General features: G+C 38.0%; 1 protein-coding gene across 1 annotated transcript; it reads right to left on the bottom strand.

The window, feature by feature from the left end:
* Positions 1-2355: 2355 nt before the first annotated feature.
* Positions 2356-15457, bottom strand: efna1b (ephrin-A1b). Its single transcript, XM_048153315.1, has 5 exons — positions 15149-15457; positions 5741-6036; positions 3038-3103; positions 2825-2926; positions 2356-2661 (listed from the first exon to the last, which is right to left on the bottom strand). Exons 1-5 carry the CDS (start codon positions 15244-15246, stop codon positions 2540-2542), a joined length of 684 nt encoding a protein of 227 aa, XP_048009272.1. The 5' UTR covers positions 15247-15457; the 3' UTR covers positions 2356-2539.
* Between the last annotated feature and the right edge of the window lie 6528 nt (positions 15458-21985).

Raw genomic sequence — 21985 nt, 5'->3', positions numbered from 1 at the left:
TGTTTTTTTTTTTTTTTTAAATAAATAATTTGCATCACGAAAAGTGTTTTAACTACACTGAATGCATGCATGTTGATCTTTATTAAAATAAATTTCAGTGGTTTCATTCTGTCCTATGGGCTAATTTGAAAACATTCTTTCATAATCTATTTTTGCATTTAAGTGATCTTAAAGGGTTAGTTCACCCCAAAATGAAAATTCTGTCATTTATTACTTACCCTCATGCCGTTTCACTCCCGTAAGACCTTTGTTAATCTTCAGAACACAAATTAAGATATTTTAGTTGAAATCCGATAGCTCCGTGAGGCCTCCATAGGGAGCAATGGATCCATAAAGGTACTAAAAACATATTTAAATCGGTTCATGTGAGTACAGTGGTTTAATATTAATATTACAAAGCGACGAGAATATTTTTCGAGCGCCAAAAAAACTAAATAACGAATTATTTAGTGATGGCCGATTTCAAAACAATGCTTCAGGAAGCATCGGAGCATTATGAATCAGTGTGTCGAATCTTCTGTTCGGAGCGCCAAAGTCACGTGATTTCAGCCGTTGGCAGTTTGACACGCGATCTGAATCATGATTCGACACACTGATTCATTGTGCTTCGATGCTTCATGAAGCAGTGTTTTGAAATCGGCCATCACTAAATAAGTCGTTATTTTGTTTTTGTTTGTGGGGCTCCAATTCTCGTCGCTTAAAGGTGAGGGTAAGTAATAAATGATAGAATTTTAATTTTTGGGTGAACTGACCCTTTAATCTGTGATTCATGACAATTGGTTATAGAAATTATTACAGAAACTATAAAATTGATGCATATTCAAAATGATAACCCATACAATGTGATTTAAACAATAAATAAACCAATTTAATATAATTTTTCAATAATGTAAAAATTTATATCATAATTTGACCCCTTATGACAATGTTTTGTCAGCAAAGAGCATGCTTGAGATGAAATGAGACATATCATTAATAAAATTAATTAGGCCTAAATATTTATTTTTATAGTGCATATATATATATATATAAGAAGAAAAGGAGACCATTGTTTTATTCCAAAGACAAAATTCTCCTCTCGAAATTATATATACATGAAAGTTTTCTAAAAATACAGGGTTGAAAAAAAATAGCCAATGCTGAGAAACACCTAGGCTACATAGTGAGTGAACATTTTTAGAAAATGGAAAAAAAAAAGTCATGCATGTTTCATTGACATGTTTAGTTAAATACAGAAGATGTATCTTGTGTTGAATGTTCTCAAACGTCAAAGAAAAAGCAGAGTGCTCCAAGGAAAATGCGCATGTTACGTCCTGGCACCCAAGTGCCACTTTACTCTCCCCCCTGCAACCTCTCTCTTCTTTCATTCATCTCAACCCCACCTGAATGTTTGGTTAAAAGCTGTGAAGTCCTGGCCAGGAAAAAGAGATGAAAAGGGTATGAATGAGGACAGGAAGAAAGTTTGACGATGGTGTTTTGACAGTGTTAAACTTTACTCTGAGGCCTCAACAAATTCCACAGAAAGTCTGTGCTGCTCCAAAACACTTTTGTTTTCTTTGAATCAAATAAACAATATTTATTAAAAAACACATTTCACACATTTTCATAATTAACAAATGTCTTTATTTTATATAACTCTCAATATGTACATTTTTTACATAACTATGTACAAGTTTATAAACCAATACAGTACAAAACTTTTTACAAAAGAAATTGTTCTTTTAACTTATTTGAAAGAATTTATTAAACCATTTGAATTGTGCCTGTCGTACTCTCTGTCAGAAGGCCAGCTTCTCTCTCTCTCTCTCACACAAACAGCACAACTGATCATTCCTGTTCGAAACCAAATGTTGTGTTATGAATGAAAACAAATCTGATCTCATCTATAACATAATGCCAGTACATTCTGTAGGGTGTGTTCACATTACATCACAGAAACCAACTGAAACTACAGCAACACGAGATCCAAAACACAGGAAACTGTTCGATAACTGTTCTAGATTTACAAACACTGTTATATGCACAAACATCAATTCTTTTTAAGGTGCAACATCAGGGTCAGTTTTAAGATAAATCCTGTGATCTCTGGCTCAAATCCGTACAGTAGAGCAAAGGTCTCTATCAAACACAATATCTAGCCTATTGTTCTTCCTTGTGATCACAATTCCAGTTATACAGCTGATGGTTACAGCTCTCCACACTTTAAGGTTTGTTCTGAGTCACACTGGTGATGAATTTTCAGGAGCACATATGGTCTACAAAAGTAAAATAAAAAGAGCTGATGGGGGAACAGAATTATAGAATGGTAAATACTCTTCAAAAAGAGAAGGTTCTTCAAAAACACCTTTCTCTGGTCACGTCACTCTCACGAACACAAATACAAACACGTCACTCAGCAACTTGCACACCAGCACCAAAACTTCAGTTTGTATAAAAATTCTTCGTAAAAAATTTATTTTCACAGCCGGTAACCAGCACCGGCTTTAAAGTCTGTTGTGTCCTAACGGACCAGCGTCCATAAAGTCTTCTTATATCAGGCTCAGTGGAGGAGCAGAAAGATGAGTATAGAGATCAACGTGACGAAACTTGAGACGGGTGCCACACGAACGCCTGAACTGCCCACGCTCCTCTGCACAACTGGGATCATGGCAATAGGGTCATCTGAAAGTAGAAGAGAAAGATGAGTACATTTCGTGACCGTGTAACTTGCGTAAAGTCACTCTAACACCTTGGCTTGGAAAGTCTAAAAATTCCACATCTTTTCTAAAGCAAATGGACACACTGCCAGAAGCAAAGAGAAGAGTGACGGATGAGAAGTTCTCACCTGCTGGAAGCCTGTTTGATGGGTTATGTACTCCTCCTACAGCCTTTACTTCCATCTCATCTTCCTTCTCAACTGTCTTTTTCTTGTTCTTGTTCTTGGAACCTAGAATTAAATGATATAGTCGGGCTGTTAGTAAGGCTTCGGTTGTCCTTATAATTCAGTAAAGATTGCAGAAATGTCTAGTTGGTAATGTGAAGCACTGATATGACTTACCATGAGGTCCAACTACATCCACCTTCAGTCTCAAACACTCCTGCCCATGATGGTGAAGAGGTTTGGCTGTAGAAAACAGAAAGAACATTTAGAATTGGAATCTGAAGTACTATAATTAAATAATAATACATTTAATGTGCTAATAAATGATAATAAGGGCATTTTGTATTTACGTTGGTTTCCTAAGGTTTTGAAATTCATTCATTTATTATAAATTCATTCAAAATTTAAAGACTAACATGTCATGTGGTGTAAAAAGTAATGGTAACTTATTTTTCTTTAAATATTTTTCTTACTTTAAATAAATGAGAGTGTACATATACTTTTGTTCAAACATTAAAATAATTAAAGTGTAATAATTTAAATATATTTTTAAAAGGTAATTTTTTTTTTTTTTTTTTTTTTTTTTTTTTCCCCCTCACAAATATCCTGAATTATTACTGCAAAAATATTTAGTTTTTGGGGGAGTCACACCACATGACATCATGACGAAGGTCTAAAGGGGTTTTTCGGTTTATGTTTTTTTTTTCTCTCTCTTTTGGTTTGTTTCTGCACATTATGTAGTAGTTAATGAAGAGATGTCGTATCGCTCACAAGTTCAATATGGAGTACCACAAGGCTCAGTACTAGGACCGTTGCTTTTCACTCTGTACATGCTGCCCTTAGGAGAGATAATTAGGAAGCATGGTGTTAGTTTTCACTGCTACGCTGATGATACTCAGCTCTATATTTCCTCGCGCCCTGACGAAACCTACAAATTCACAAAACTAACAGAATGCATAGCTGACATTAAAAACTGGATGACAAGAAATTTCTTATTATTAAATTCAGAAAAAACTGATATCCTAATCTTTGGACCAAAAACTTCCTCACGAAAAAACCTTGAATACTCCCTAACGCTTGACGGGTGCTCCATTAAACCTTCGTCCTCAGTTAGGAACCTGGGTGTGCTCTTCGATACCAATCTTTCATTTGAAAGTCATGTTTCTAGTATCTGTAAAACCGCCTTCTTCCATCTAAAAAATATATCTAAATTACGACATATGCTCTCAATGACAAATGCGGAACAGTTGGTTCATGCATTCATGACCTCAAGACTAGATTACTGTAACGCTCTACTGGGTGGTTGTTCTGCTCGGCTTTTAAACAGACTACAGTTGGTCCAAAATGCGGCAGCTAGAGTTCTTACTAGAACCAGAAAGTATGACCATATTAGTCCAGTTCTGTCAACATTACATTGGCTCCCTATTAAACATCGTATAGATTTTAAAATCTTGCTACTTACTTATAAAGCTCTAAATGGTTTAGCTCCCCAGTACCTAAGTGAGCTCTTAATGCATTATAGTCCTTCACGTTTATTGCGATCTCAGAATTCAGGCCAGTTGATAATACCCAGAATATCAAAATCAACTGAAGGCGGCAGATCCTTTTCCTATTTAGCACCTAAACTCTGGAACAATCTTCCTAGCATTGTTCGGGAAGCAGACACACTCTGTCAGTTTAAATCTAGACTAAAAACACATCTCTTTGCTCTTGCATACACATAACACATTATCAATACATTAACATTTTTCAAATCCGTTAAAGGATTGTTACGCTGCAATAATTAGGTCGGCCGGAACCGAGAACATTTCCTATAACACTAGATATACCTGTACATCAGAATAAGAATGGCATCTACGCTAATATCTGTCTCTCTGCTTATCCTGAGGTTTGCCGGGTGCTGGATCCAGGCCGTATCCAGATCAGATGGAGAACCTGTGTCTGGACCTGACTACAACGTAGCCCAGGAGACAATGGGCCTACAGATCCAGTTCTGGCTGCATCTATAATTCAGATTTTTAATCCCCGTATCCGCTTACATATATTTATATATAATCTATTTTTAATCTCTATAATAAAAATGTATAATTCAGATTTTGATCTCCATATCCATTTACATATATTATATATATCTTCCAAGGGGTTTTTTCCCTCCTAGGACTTTTTTCCCAGTGTTAGCACGCTGGGTTTTTCTCCTAGGGGGTTTTTTCCACCCCTGGGAGTCAGCCGACATTGGCTTAATGTAGCACCATCTTGTATATGTTACATATTACCACGCTTGTTTGTACAGCTTATTTTTAACCACTTCCCTTTTTTCTGTGCTTCTAATATGTAAAGCTGCTTTGAAACAATTACCAATTGTAAAAGCGCTATATAAATAAATTTGACTTGACTTGACTTGACTTGATTATGTTTTCACAACAAAACCCACCCAAATTGCTACTCAAAACTAGCCCATCTGCGTTTCAGGGAGGTTCCCCAATAAAAAAAAATCGCGACGTGTGGTGTAAAATCCGCATTTTTTAGCAAAGTTCTCCTGTAAAATTAGCATTCCAGGGGCTAAATATCACATTACTGGGGTCGCTTCAACCCACGGACATGAAAAACGACCCGTGGCAACACAGTTAAAGTAGCCCAATTCCGCGGGAAAACTGCGGACTTGGCAACACTGCACCACATGCACTTTGATTTGGCAGACAAAGGTTTTTCAAATGTTAATAAGCTGTGAAGCAGTTTTGCAAAACAGATTTTGAATAAATGAACAGATCAAGTTTTTGGTTTAAAGTGATTTACACCATCACTTAATTGAGGTTCTAAAATGGCGCAAATATGTGTGCTGATTTTTTGCATACACTTACAAATACAGACATGGATACTTACAAATATAGTAGTAACTCTCTCCCTGGCGGAACTCCTTGCCCAGAGTGAAGGGAGTGAAGCGCTGGAACTTCTCAGAGAACTTCTCTGGAGCGTGAGGAGCGAAGGGTCTGGAACACTCCCAGCGAAGCTGGTCGAAGGACTGCGGCTTGCAGTTCTCATAGTCCTCCAGCTCCACCATATAGAGCACGTACCGCTCGGCCTCCTGGGATGGGATCTCGCCACGTGCGTAGTGAGGGCAGATGATGTCTAGGTAGTCATTAATGCGGACATCCACGGTGTAATCATCCCATAGGAAACTGGAAGAAGAGAGAGGAAAAAAAAAAAAAAAAAACTTATAAAACTGATATACTAAACACAGACACACCTAAAAAGGCTCAGAAAAGAAAGTTAATGTTCACAAATAACAGAAACAGTGACACGAAACTTCCTCAGGCAAGTGTAATCAGTCCAAACCAAAAGCGAGAGCTACACCCTGATGCACGTGCATGAGTGACTGGTGTTCACCCTTCACCTGCTGCTTTTATTTGGGTGAAACACCCTGTAAAATCCCTCTTTTCTTTTTCTTTTCTTTCTGCTCTGTGTTTTGGTGTCACATTGGGTGAAAGGAGTGTATAGGGAAATGGTCTAATCCATTTCTCGGACTTGAACTTGATCTTCTATCAAGTTTTATGTCCACTTATTTTATTCTACATTTTAGAATGAACTTGAATCTCCTTTTTTCAGCTATCGTTTTGACACCCAAATATGATTGAGAGGAACCTCTTACGGGGACCCCTTTTCCAATATATTTTACAAAATAAAGGGTGTTGTTTACTTTTATGTACAAAGCCTCTTTTAGACTGCATGAAAAAAAAATGACATTATAATAAAGACAAAATGCTATAAAAATTAAATAATGACATCAAAAAAAGATGATTAAAAGCAAATTACTTGCATAATATCAGGAAAATATATCTTTTTTTAACTTGAAGAGAAACATTTTCAATTCAAGTCAGATTTATTAAAGCAATAACATTGTTGATTATTTTCATTTATTTTTTTTTTAATTACATATTTTCAACATTTTATGTTAACATCGTAACTTTGACAGCTCTAAAATACATTTTGTAAAGTATTTGTTTTCTTTTTTTTCCCCGCTTTCTTTTTTTGGTGAAAATCTTGAAAACCTTTGACTTTTTGTGATGCATCACGACCTCTTCCTTGTTCTCTTGGTAACAGAGATGGAGCCGCTTAGACAGACTGGCTCTTTGAATCAGCTCTACGTGTTTTTACAGCCTCCTCTCTGTCTGTCTCTCCTTTTATTGTCGTCTCATTTGCTTTTCTCATTTTCGTCTGATCTAAGCTTCCCTGCTGCTGTTACCAGATGTACAAATGACAAATCCACAGGCCTTTCTGTATGTTGTTCTTTCTGTGTCTTCGCTTTCATGTTGTCATTGATTTATTATTGTGAATTTGTCTAACATTTCCGAATAACACATATCTGACTATTTTCTTAATACACTCACCCCCACAGTAGCCATAAGACACCACTGTTCAAACCACATAAAGTATCTGATTGGCTGATTAGCTTTGTGACTGTTGTTACTTATTCGACATCACATTTCCATATACCCAAAATCTTCAAACCCAATCACATTACCATAACATTTTCTCACACGTCCCTCATGTGAACCGCCAACAAAACACAAGGCAGCCTCTTTCCCCCCCCAGCATGCCCTTTGCTCCATTACTTTCTCCCTGTTGGCACATGTATTTGTTGTTGTTGCCGTCGGGAGCCGTGGTTATATGACGGACAGACACACGGGCTCCTGACGGGCCCCCCGTTGTCCACTCCAACCCCCTTCATCTCTCCCTTTCCCACTGTGCCTCTGCGGTAAGCGTTAGCCGACCTGTCTAAACAGCCTCGCGGTCTATTCAGACGGGGGTAAACGTACACATCACTGCGTTCATTAGCGCCGCTTAATGCAGAGATTAGAGTCAGTCTCGCACGGCTTCTAATCAGCAGCGTGTTCAAAAGACAGGGTGTACGCCTTGCTAAGCCAGCTGACTTTTCTCTGTGTGGGAAAGCGGTGTGTTTTATGTGTATTCAATATGCCAATCAACAAACCAAAGCTGATGAGACCGAGTAAGGGTGGATGAGATGCTAAATATGCAGCTGGGCAAAGTGATTCTAAAACATAAATCAGTGTGAACGGTTTGGCGGTTTCAATTTTGCTCCGTTTTTCTTGAGAACTAGACTGTTTGGTTGATTGCCCTGTCTCACTTCCTTTGAAGTCCCTTTGAACTGCTGTTTGAAACCTGGTGGAAAGATTAAGCACCACAAATTGGGTGTCATTAACTCATCCCCCAAACATCATCCTAAGGCACCGGTCTAGTCTTTTTTTGGTCACCAAGGTGTTTACCTTGGGATGCACAATATATTGGTACCATTTCGGTTAATGGCTAATATTATCATATTGGCTAATATACATAAATATTGCCGATGAATGTCATGGAACATCATTATATTTAAGTATGGGGTAATCATTTTAATACTAAACAATATCCCCCGGTTTCACAGACAAGGCTTAAGCCTAGTTCCAGACTAAAATGTATGCTTGAGCCGTTTTAACTGAAAGTAACTTGCAGTGACATATCTTAAAATATGTCAGTGCCACTGTTTTGTCTCAAGATGCACACCAGTAATGTTATTTTTTCTAAGGCACATTTATAAAAGATACTTAAATGTCCTAATTGAACTAAAGCCTAATCCTGGTTAGCCCTTTCTGTGAAACCAGGCCTAGGTCTATTATATCATTAAATATTATTATGACAATTATAATAACGGTAATGTAATAGTTAGTAAATTCACAGAAATTCTGTATACAGCACATTATGTTGTGATGCAATATATATTCTTTAAATATAATAATAATAAAATTTATTTTTCATTCTGTACATTATAAATGTTGTAATGTCCAAATACTCTCATAGCATCTAAAATAATTTTTTATTTATTTTGACAAAATAGTATATAATATTAACTGGCCATTTATCAGATAATAATTGACTTATCTGTGCATCTCTAGATTAATTTCACACTGAAAGGGTCTGGTGGGCCCTCACACTATGATTCCCATGCACATCTAATCTCTCTGAGCTGATCCAAGGCCAGCTGCTGATATCCCAAACAATCACAGAGCAGCTCTGTTGTGCTTTTCCACCTAGTGAGCGGTCACTTCAAACACCGCTGTGCCCGCCGTTTCCCGTGTGACACTTTGCTCTGTATTGGGCCGTGCGTGAGAGTGACGCTGTTTTAAGAGAGGCACGGATCCATGTAAACGGCACACAATTTAGGGCAGTGTTTGTACCTGCGGCCCCTGGGGGCCACATCACTCATCTGTTTATCACAAGACACAGAGGAGCCTGTGTTTAAATGTTTGTGTGTGGGCTTAAAGAGTTTGGGTTTAAAGTTGCACTCAGTAATTTGTTTACGCAGACTAATTAGGTCGGTCACATGAGCCGACGCGCTCCGTGTAGAATAAAACTGCAATTATTAGGCTACTAAATGACTGGAGTCTTCATTTTATGCAAGTGTCAAAGTCTTTTTTATTTTTGAAATAAATAAATAAAAATGTATTCACCAAGTATGCATTAAATTAATCAAAACTGAATGAAGACTAGAATAATGGCTGCTGAAAATTCAGCTCTGCCATTACAGGAATAAATTACATTACACAAGAAAACAGTTATTTTAAATTGTAATAATTCACAACATTGCTGTTTACTGTAATAAATGCAGCCTTGGTGAGCATAATAGACTTTCAAATACATAAAAAAAACTACTTTATATGTAAAACTAAAGTTTAGCTTTGCTCTCAGACGCATGTTTGTCCCCCCTGTTTGTCTGCTCTCCCCCTCTTTCACTTTTGGCTGAATGTTTGAAACTGTCAGGCGGGTCAGTAATGTCAAAGTTCAGGGTCAGATTTTTCAGACACACCCTTACCGAGTCAGCAGGGCACACACACACACACACACACACACACACACAGAGAGAGAGACGGTCAGCGCTGTGTGCTTCAGAACAGATGTACTCACTGCCAACTGCACTATACTCACTGTCAGCAGTTGAGACACACACACACACACACACACACACACACACACACACACACACACACACACACACACACACACACACACATACACACACACACACACACACACACACACACACACACACACACACACACACACACACACACACACACACACACACACACACACACACACACACAGAGTTCAGGGTTCGGTTACTGAAAACCTTTAAGACCTGCTGCTTGTCATGACAAGTATTATGATCCTATTTTAGTGGCTTGTTCTCACACTATCAAGTAATAAAACCTGTCTGTTCAAGCACATACATGAAGCTTTCACACTATTTGTGTCTGTCTGGCTTTCTTTCTCCACTACAAGTATAATGTACAGAGACGTCTCGGTCTTACGCCTTCGTCCCCTTAAAATCTGACAGGTGCTAAGTCACCACTAAGTCTTTTTAACCTCACCGCTCTCTCACTTTCTTTCCGAGCAGTACGTTCTCGTATTGTCCTTCTCGACGATTACATGCCGGTAATTACCCCAGCCGTAGCGGAACGAGTCGGAATGCCAGCCAGCTAATCCGCTCTTCCAAACCAGGGATTATCACACTGAGCACACGGATCACACCGCTGCTATTCACCAGCACCAGACCCATCCAATATGGCCCATTTGCAGGGGTTAAAGTGGGGGTGGGTGGTGGTGGGGGGTACAGATACATGTTTGTGAGGGAGCGGGGGTAGGGCTGCACAATATATTGTAATTACTGAAATATCACAAATGTACAAATCACAATATGCATATCACAATGGTTTAATATTTTAAGAGTTATGAAAAATTAAAGTTTTAGGTCAACACAGATAGCAGAGAATAAATGATTGTCTCACATACACTAAGAATAGTCTGGTCCATTTTTTTTGTTAATATGAAGGAATTTTAGATGTTTTAGCTGTATTTTGAATTACACACAACACAAAGCTATTTTGAATTGCTTTGTGTTGTGGTTTAGGGTTAAAGGAAATGTCGGTAAACTATCCTTACAGAAAATTACCAGTTCCTTTTCCATTTTCTACTGATTTTTAAAATTACTGTAAACCATTTCACATTTTTCTTCAGTATCGTGCAGAAGTGGGGGGATGTGCGATTATACAGATATGAGTCCATTTCTGTGAGACTTTGTGTGAATTTAGAGCAGACAACCAAAATTTCACCCCATCCATCACTGTCCTTTTGCTCCACCCCGATCTGTATATATCTTATATACATCTTCCACCCCCTTTCCTCTATCTTCTCCACCCTCTTTCTGTCTCTATTCTGTTTAAAATCACATTATAAACCTGGGCCTCTTCATTCAGGCTAATTTTTTGGAGAAACAGTTCTTTCTTTCTTTCTGACCTCTAACCCATCACCCATCCCCCTGTCCTATCTTTCTCAGTCCGTTCCTTACAAATGCCCGATTTCCCCCTCCTCCATTTCTCTTTCACTTTTAAATGGATGCTAATTGCCTGCTGATACGCTAGCTTGTTGTTTGGTAGCATACTGTGAGCTTTATTCAAAGTCAGCACCTTTATCACAAAAAGTACCTGTGAAATAATAAACTGAAAACAACAGTCACTGAGAGAAATGAAAATGATCATCAAGTACTGTAAGCATTCTGTAGGTGGCGACAGTGAGCTGCTAAAGACACTGAAGACAGATGCTTGACTTGAGGTAAATAAGTAACACCAGGAAACAAGTTTCTGGTTCTTTTGTTTACATTTGTGAGCTCACACAGGTCGCACACTTTACTACGATAACAATTACACAATCTAGCACACTACAGACAGAAAAACAGGAAAACTCCAACTCAACAGGGCAGTGGGAATCAAAACAGTAATCAGGGACTGAACAAGATAGACAAAGGGGGCTGTGTGGGGAAGAAAAGTGCATGGAAAGATGGAGCAGGGAGGGTATAAGGACATATATAGAGACATAGTAAGGAAGTCTGGGCTGGAGATAAGGAGAAGTGAGGAAGAGCTTAGAATAAAGGGCGTTAAGGGTTAAAATGAGTGAAAAACATAAAAGTCATAAAAAATTTGAACTGGAACTGATTATTAATCATCATTACTTAACCAGTTGAGACCCTAAAAATGGAGCTCTAATCTGCAGAAAAACAACGGAAATGATCCGGAAAGAGCTATGGTTTCATAATCAATCAGCCCCCTAGATGGTAGAACATTCTATAATGCTTTGTGGAATTATGGATTATATTTTCCATACACATCCATTTCTGTGTAAAGCGGGATTATACAGCACCGGATTACACTGGATTCTATAAATATATACAGTGATTTCTGTGTGAATGGGTCATCCAGCCAGATTACACACATCTACATATAATCTGAGGCTGAACCGTCCGTTTCACAGATTACAGACCTGCCTACGTAGCCGGCCGTGTCTGCGTGTCTATGAGCCAGAGACAGAGAACAAGGGGGGGTAAAGAAGATAGATTTACAGCCTGTCTGTGGAATCTGTCTGGATATGTACGCTGATCTGTCTGCTCCCCTCTTCCTCAAGACAATACAGCACTAAATGCTCAGATACATGTAAAAAAGATCACACGCAGTGAATGTGGCGAGGAAGGGATGGACAAAGAGGAAATGGGGTGGACAATGAGTGGACAGCTGAAAGGTCAAGTATAGCAACATGTTTGCTGGAAGGAATCCCAGTCTACTAAATATACCCGAATCGCACATTCCCCCCGCATGCGAGCCAGCAAAACTTTGACGAGGGAACGCACATGCATATGACAACATGTATGTGAAAATAAACACGATTCAGGTCAAGTGTAATGATTTGATGAAGCTAACATGACGAGACTGTGTACTTCCCCCTTCAGCGCGCTTAGTGTGCAAGCGTAGGCATGCGAGGAGCACAAAAACAGACCGTCAAAAACAACGTCCATATGTCAACCCAGACCTGAAAATCCAGTCTCCTCGGGACGCAGACTCACGCACATACCCATCAAACCAGAACATCAGCTCGCCAAAGGCCACGTGCAGGAGATTAAATCATTACCGTTCACTCGCACCCACTCGGCTACAAAAACAGTCTAGCGTGTGTTTGTGTTTATTTACATGCAAACGCCTTTACGCCACAGGTTGAATCGGATGATCACGGCAATTAATATTTAACACCTATCTGGCATTGATTAGCCGAGCCTCACTAATCCACTTACATACTAACTGATTGAGTTTCACGGGCTGATTGAACAATCACTGGCTTTGATGGAGGTCGTTCAAAGGGAAGAAAAGCAAAAGGAGAAACCTGAAAATCTGATTAATCCAAATTGTTTCTTTTTTCTTAGAATGCAAGATTAATGAGAGAAAGGTTTAACTTGGAAAAAGTCGCAGTGAAAACACAGATCCCACCACACCTTCCAGATTATGACCAGCTCAAGTAGGGATTATATTTACAGTTCTAGTTTTGATGTGTGGGCATTTGTTTCTAACCTTTTCAGTGCTAAAAAAGCAACATCGTCACGGTCACTGTGTATGTGTGCGAGAACGAGAGCTTTAAAAGAAGAGATCCGCACAGATTTTTAATGTAGAGATTTTCTGAGGGCTTAGCGTTTTGTCATTACAAATTTTCTTGTTGTGGTTATGCAACCCTTTCCATGGATGTGGACCATGTCGGGATTAGGGACTGGTCCACGCACCAGACTGCTGCCACATAATCCCCTCCATCTCCATCGAAGTCTCTAACTCAAAATTACCAGTCCTTCTTTTTTATACCCAAATCCAAGCAGCTCCTATTACTCCATCACTTTCTCTTCCGCCTCATTCTTTTCACAGCAGGTCCTAAAAAGAGAGTATGGTCTCTATTACATGATTTCTTGAAGCTATCCCTCCTTCAGTCTGTCTTCAGGCACAGCTGCTGCTTCTCTCTCTCTGCTGGCTGATACCGAGCAAGGCTCTTCTGAGACCGTGTCTGGTTAAGGCTGGTACACTCATGTTGCGCAACTACGACATTGATAAATTACTCACTGAAAGCAGACTGAATCACAACAGACGGTGTGAATCACCTGTGACATCACGAAAACTTCCAATGGGGTCATGACTGAGAGCACGGACTCAGTTCATTTATTACCAGTTAACTTTTATGACAACAGGTTTATCAGTGTGTACGTGAAAAATCCTGTCAACAACAATGAGAAGGCGGGAAAAGATGCCAAGCACGTAGTCAAAAGTTCTGTTTTACAATCAACAAGCTTCTGATATCCACAAAAGCCCATTTTCTTGTTCTTGAGTTTCCTGCTAAAAGCGTAATAAAATCGCTCTGATTGTTGTCATTCGTATTGATCCCTCTAAAGTGCATGATGACCTGTCCTTCCTCGCTACAAGGTGAGATTGCAATCGCAATCATTTGATGAAACACGCATCAAAGTGCTTTAGGGTTTATACAACCCCCGATTTGTAAACCGTAACAGTAACAACCTGATATCATACTAAGAGTAACAAGATACCTCCCATAAAAAGCGCAAGCTACTACTAGATATATTAGTCCAGTGTGCTCATGTCTGTTTATTTATTGATTTCTGTATGTATCTTTAAAATCTTGGCTATATTTACTACAAAAAAATGTTTTGCTGTACATCTACAGGTTTGAGTGAAGGATACAGTATGGTAAATATCATGTCTGTCAATAAGATGCCCGCACAAATAGGCCTATAGTAAAACTAACATGTGTGTGTATATATTTAGGCTGATCTGTCTGTCCATCTGTCTGGTTTCTTTCCATGTACTTCTCTGCCCGGCTGTGGTCTCTTATACAATAATTATCATGTCACTCACTAACACATGTTAAAGGTTAGACTGGAGGCAGATATAATCAAAGCAATGAAGTGATAACTAAACTGAAAGCGTAAACAACTTGAACTAACATAACTTGCAAGCCAGGGTAATAATTTGAGAAGTTAAAAAGTTAAATGTTATGCATTTTCTTCATCTAAACATGCTACTTTCCACACAGTATGAAAACAGTGGAGCAAATAACGAGAAACTGCATCAAAACATTGCATACAGAAGATAAAATATTAAGATAAAACTATTTATACTGTTAATGCAGAGCATATAATACGTTATTCATTTAACAATATACTGCGTACTTTATGGCTAGTTTACATACAGGCTTTTAGTTGGGTAGCTTGTGTTAGTGTACTATGCAGATATTTCAGACATCACAGAAGAATACTAACAAGAGTTACATCATATAAAGGACAAAATGATTTATATAAAGGTGGAAAAGTTCGATAAATATACAAACAAAGGAGTATGTAGCCTAGTAAAATCTTACTTTGCGTTCGAGCTGTTCCAGTAAACACTGTGTCGCTCCGCAGACGCGTACCAGGCGCTGACGCTCACCGCAAGACACACCAGCCACAGAAAATCCATTGAGTCCGGGATATAATGCTCTTCAAAGCAATATATACGAGTGCAAAAGATTGTTTTGCACGTTGAAGATGCAAATATAAATGTGCACTACTGCAGTGCAAGAATCGCTGAAACGCGTAATGATTCGGTTTGCTTGAATAACTGGTTTGTACGAGTCTCTAGCAGAAACAGTCGCGGTAAAGCCTGGAGAAATGTGCGCTCAGTTCCCTTTATCAATCAGCTTTATAAGCCACGCCTTTCAAGCGCCAGCAGCCAATGAAACATGGAAGCTTTTTTTACCGACACGCCTCTACGCACAGGCTGTCAATTGAAGTAAACAGATGACAAATAAATCAGTGCTATTTTAGTATTATTTATATACTATAGTTTTCATTGATATTTAGATTTTCTTTTATATTTCAAGGTTTTGCTTTAATTGTATTTTTGTATTACTATTTAGTGGTTTTATTCCAGTTTTAGTTTTTTGTTCAGCTTAGTTTATTTATTACCAGTTAGTAATGTAGAGCTTCAACTAATTTCAGTTACTTGCAAAGGCAACATTTCTAATGTTTATATATATTTTATTTCAGTGAACATAAATGTTTCCAATAGTTTTACTTTCAGTTAACAATAATAACCCTGAAATAAATCTGCATTTTTAAATATTAAAATGTAGTTGTCTGACACTCTAAACTTTATATACAGCATATATATATATGTATGTATTCTGAAATCAGTGGAAGCTCTGAATTACAAAAAGGTAATAAATAAACTAAAGCTGAACAAAAAAAAACTAAAACTACAATAAAAACACTAAATAGTAATACAAAAAAATTAAAATGACAAAGCACAAAATGACTAAAAAAGAAACTTCTATTAAAGTAAAAACTAAAAATACATAAAAAAAAAAAAAACTAAATCTCAATAAAAACTATAGTAGCCTATATAAATAATACTATAATAGCACTGATTATAGCAACAATAGCAAAATATTTGTGTGTTTATATATTATATATTTGTTTCTTATTTTCAATTTCTTATTTTGTTCATTGTTTTATGATTGGTCACTTTACACATTTTTATTATTATTAATCATTTTTAATTTATATGTCTTTTTTTAGGTTTTCCTAAATACAAGCCTGAAACGGCAACATTTCTGAAATCCAGTTTACGGATATATCCCATTAATCAGTATGACAGCAAGATGAGTAATTTACCGCGGCGTGGGCAGTCTTTTTCAGTTATGAAATATTATATTTGGAAATTGTGCATTGTGTAGAATGACAAACAAAGCAGGTTTTACCTGGGTATCAATCCAAAAAACTGTAATCCCTAAAATCCCCTTTTTCACCTGATAACGGTATTATGACATCAGCACTACAGTCATCGGGGCTTTCCCCCCTCATCCCACCTCCACAGGGGGGACCCTCTAATCCAGGCCTGGCTACTCATCCTAAGGTCCCAGCGGAGAGCAATTATCCTCACTTATGTCCAGGTCTTTTTGACTTGAGGGTAGAAAGGTGAGCCGAGTGGAAAGTGCGTCTACCTGCGGACTATTTTGGGCTGGGCTAGGCAGGGCTGGGCAGGCTCATGCATGTTCCATGTTGTTGAAGGCTTCAGTTTGAGACGATTAGTCAAGGCTGAGTGTGTATATATGAGTGAGGGTGCTTTTCCGTCTGCTTTGTCACCTTCGCCAGGTGAACAGGGACATTATGGATGACGTTTTTGACTATTCAGTCTGAGCATTGCAGAATCAAGTATGCTTATGAGCTCCATCAGCGTAGGAGGTAGAGCTCGGAGCAAATGTTCAGGAACAGATCTACCCACAGCAGGCTTCCCTTTACAGCCGGGCTTGGCATGGAGCACTGAGCTCAATCACAGTCTATGACAGAAGCTGAAATTCCTCTCAGCCTTAGTCTCTCTTTTCTTTGCTCTTGTACACACTGTCTTTTTTGTTCTCTCACTTTCCTCCTACACAGTAGCCGATGCTGTCTATAAAGTGTGGATAGATCTGTGTGGGACTGTTTAGCATTTGTTGGGCCATACTGTCCACTTGTGAGAGTGTGTATGAATGTGAATGGGCAGTTGTCCAGCGTTCTGAACGGTGGCTGAACAAAGGCCGCATTTGAATGACGGACTGCAGCTTTACAAAGCGATCAAGGTGTAAACGACTTCACTATTCAGCCTGGAAACCCTGCATCCAGTACAACACAAATTCTCTAATGTCCTGTTAATGTTATATGTAAAAGTGCTCCATTGTTATTGCAGCATTCAGCCAAAGTGTCCATTTCAATGGCCCTCAGAGTCATTTAGCGAGGGCAACTTTGAGGTAACTGCTTGCAGGATATCCCAACGAAGCATTCATGATGAAAAATGAGAAGAAGGTTAATTTAATAACAACACATTATGAAGTGCTGTTTAGAGTTAATTTAGCGTTTAAGCTGTCAAGTTGCTAATGCATATCCTCATGGGCTCAGGAGATCTCATCTGTGCAACAAAGAAAATTATTCACAGCTTTGATTAGCTTCTAACTTCAGATGGGAATGATGAAATATCTCATGAAATATGTATTTATTCCTCATCGTGAAACAAGCCCATAGCTGTTATCCAGAGCTGAATGCGTCTCTATGGAACACTTACTTTGTTTGTTAGTTGCCTGACATGCAAAATTAGCTCCATAGTTATGCAACAAAAGAACTGGCAACAGTAATAATATTGACAAACTTTGGTCAACCTTTACATGCTTCAAGCTGTGTCTGCCCTTCGGGCACCTGCAGAAACCATTTATACAATGTTTTGGTTTCTAGGCCTCACCTGAGTGAATAATTACTGAGATATAATTACTTTTTTGCTAATAGCGTGTAACACTTGTTCCTGAAATCGAGAAATGGTTGAAGTGGGTGGGTTAATGAATCTATGATCAAATATGGAAAAGATGGGTTTATGTGGTTATATGATAAAGGTGAAGACCTAGGTTAAGGTGTGAAAGCCGTTAAGGGTTTGGTTGGAAATGGGAGTGGATCTCTTTTTCATCGGGTTAAGATACACCCCGAGGCATATAGAGAACATGCTATTATGAAACACTGAGAGGGAGAGATGGAAAGAAAAACACTGAGAGGGAGAAATGGAGAGCAAAATAGATTTACTTTGAAAATTGCATAATATAAATGAACAAAAATGATGGATGACCTGGAGAACGGAGTAGGTGTTCATGTAGGAGAAAATCAACAGTTAGAGAACTAAATATTCAGAGTGCAAAAATAGAGAAGAGGAAAAAGCCTGACACTCCCCATATAGGGTTATCAATCAGTTTTACCTATCTGGACTGCTGCCACAAAGAAACTTTCCACAATGATCTGATGTTAGAAAATAATATATACGATGGCTGCGTTTATTTGATAAAACATTTGAAAAACATTACTATTGGGAAATAGTATTAGAACTTAAATAGTGCTGTCAATCGATTGAAAAAATATACTAATTAATCGCACATTTTTTTGTCACATTTTTAATCGCGATTAATTATAGAAAGTCAAATTATGTAGGAAAAACGGATGCCGCATTAAAGGGTTTGTTCACCCGAAAATTCTGTCATTAATTACTCACCCTCATGTCGTTCCACACCCGTTAGACCTTCGTTCATCTTCAGAAAACAAATTAAGATATTTTTCATAAAATCCGATGGCTCAGTGAGGCCTGCATCGCCAGCAATAACGCTCCCTTTTTCAATGCCCAGAAAGTACTAAAAACATATTTAAAACAGTTCATGTGACTACAGTGGTTCAACCTTAATATTATAAAGCGACTAGAATACCTTTTGTGTGCCAAAAATAACAAAATAGCGACTTTATTCAACAATATCTACTGATGGGTGATTTCAAAACACTGCTTCATGAAGCTTCGAAGCTTTACAAATCTTTTGTTTTGAATCAGTGGTTCGGAGCGTGTATCAAACTGCCAGAGTTTATGCCGTACCAAAGCCTCGTTTACTGAAATCATGGGATTTTGGCGTTCTGAACCACTGATTTGAAACAAATGATTCGTTAATCTTCAAAGCTTCATGAAGTGTGAAATTACACTTTATTTTTTAGATTACAAATCAGGTTAATAACATGACAGTTGGTGCGAAGTCCTGAATTAAAAAGTTTTACTCAGATTTTCAACCTTTCAGACTTTTGGTCTTCACCGTATGTAGTATAAGGATATTTTTTATTCAAGCACATGGACAATCTGGCAAGCTGTATTGAAACCAAAGCCTGTTTTGTATGACCTCCATCTGAGGTCATCAATTAGAAACACCGCAGTCTGACCCCATGGCACACATACACACTTCTGTCGCTCTATTTAACTGGTTGGTCACACTCTGTCTCATTGCGGCACACTCCAACAAGCTGTTCTCTTTTTGCGGATACAATGGGATGATTCCTCATTAGCATACAGGTGGTCTGCATTGTGGGCCTGGCTCTGGTTGAAGACACACTCCTCTACAATGGAGCTCCTGTTACTTCACAGGGGGCAAATGAAGGACCACGAATGCGTTCAAAAGCTGATGTTCACACATACTTGCACACTCCTGTTTCAACTCTTAAACGCAGGCCAATTATTAACTGAACTATTCTCTGCACAGACGTTCAGTCATTTTCTCTGCCTCTTCCTAATTCATCTTCGTCTCTTCTCCATGTGTCCTTTCTTTGGTTCTTGAAGCACTCTTAATGTTTATTATCTCATTCTTTTCATGACTCATTAATGTCTTTTAGCCATTGCCAATTTTCCATGTTCTTTTCTACCATATATCATTTACTCTCGCAAATTTGTTTTTGATCTGAAAGATCAAAAGATTGCCAATTAATTTTTACCCTTCTCATTTTATTTACTTATTTATTTATATGTATAAAGTTGCACAATTATTGCAGGTAAAAGTGTTTTAAAACACTGGTAGAAATCATGCATTCACAAACTAACTCAGGAGATCATGCTTGCTTTAAACTGAAAATTTGATCATTACAGCCTCCTTTATGTCATTTGCAACTCATATGAAGAAAAAAAATGATCAGGAGCCATCACATTTTACATTTATATCATGAATTTGAGATTTTTAAGGGGGCATCAATTGCGGTCCTGGCTCACATGGTGCCAGATCTCTATTTTTCTGGCACATTCTTGTCTATTTAAGCATGTTTCTCTTGCTCACTCTCAGTTTGCATAAAGCCTCTCTAAATTTAGAGGTGGTCAGAAGGCTTAGTGTTGTGATTATGAATTTTCTTGTTTTGGTTATGCAAGCAAAAGCTTTGAATGTGGACCATGTCAGGATTAAAAGCATGATGAAAGATTGGTCTATATGCCAGACGGCTGCCACAGTTTCTCTTTATTTCTCTCTCTTTCTTCTTCAGCACCTCCTCCAACACACACACACACACCCACACACCACCACCACTACCAGTAATTATCATCCATATCTGATCGCTGTTGTTTTTTTCCTTGTTTCATCAGGTGTTGTCTGTCAAGTCTCTGTCTTTCCTCGCTCTGATCTTACTGAGCAGTTATTTTGCTTCTGTGTTGTCTGTCTATCTTCAGTTACACTCACATAAACACACCCAGACTTGTGGGGATAGTTCTTAAACCATTGTATTTTCAAAAAAACAAAACAAAATGCCGACTTATAAATCTCAGGCTGTAAAATTGTACAAAAACACCCCAAATGTTTAAACAAGAATATTCGATGACCTGTCTCTACATTTCTTCCCAGAAAAAGTCTGAACAACCACAACTTACATGGTTTTAGGAGCCAATATGACAAAAATTAAAAATGCAATTCTGATTTTTAGGAACATTCATTGTAAATTTATGCCATAAACTTATATAAATAAGGATTGACAAAAAAATTGTCAAAAAAGTCATTGGCTGCTGCTTTGTTCAGTATAGAACAGCACATAATGAAAAATCTTTCACATTAACAATTCTCTGACTGACTGAGTTGTGAAACTGGGTGAGTAGAGAAACAGAAATCACTGGCTGTGCTGTTGTCATGACATTCTTGTTTTTGTCTGCTGCGCATGAGAATACACAAGTGGCAGAGATGCTGAACTGAGTATTGTTCATTGGGTTGTGATTCCTGTCTAAACAGATGTATACATATATATGAGATGCTCTATGTGAAGAAATCGTGTAAGTTTATAATTTATAACATGTCTCATTTACACAAACGTTCAAAAGTTTGGGGTGTTTCTGAAATAAGGCTCACAAAGGCTGCATTTATTTAATTAAAAATACAGAAAAATTTTGAAATATTATTACAATTTAATAAAACTGTTTTCTATTTTAATATTTTTAAATTTTAATTTAATTTAATTTTTATTCCTGTGATGGCAAAGCTGATTTTTTTTTTTTAGTTTTCAGTGTCACATGACCCTTCAGAAATTATTCAAATATGATGATTTGGTGCTCAAGAAACCTTTCTTATTATCAATGTTGAAAATAATTGAGCCTAATGTTGTGGAAACCTGTCAGGATTATGTTCTGTTTAGTTTTAGGGTACGTTTGCATGACAACGACAACAGTTTTCTGCATACAGACGACACCATTGTCTAAACGATCCCCATTCACAGGCATCCACGAAAATGAATAAAAACGCTGTATTCTGCTGGCAGTGGCAGGCCATTAGATGGAAATGAAACACCATAGACTGAACATGTAACACGCATGTGCATGATGTTATGCGAATCCACAGATTTGCATTTTCGTTGTTTACACGGAGACCGTT

This window comes from Megalobrama amblycephala, linkage group LG13 (genome assembly GCF_018812025.1).
Source record: "Megalobrama amblycephala isolate DHTTF-2021 linkage group LG13, ASM1881202v1, whole genome shotgun sequence".
NCBI lineage: Eukaryota > Metazoa > Chordata > Actinopteri > Cypriniformes > Xenocyprididae > Megalobrama > Megalobrama amblycephala.
Note: the sequence above shows the minus strand (reverse complement) of the source record. Positions and strands in the feature narration are given on the sequence as shown.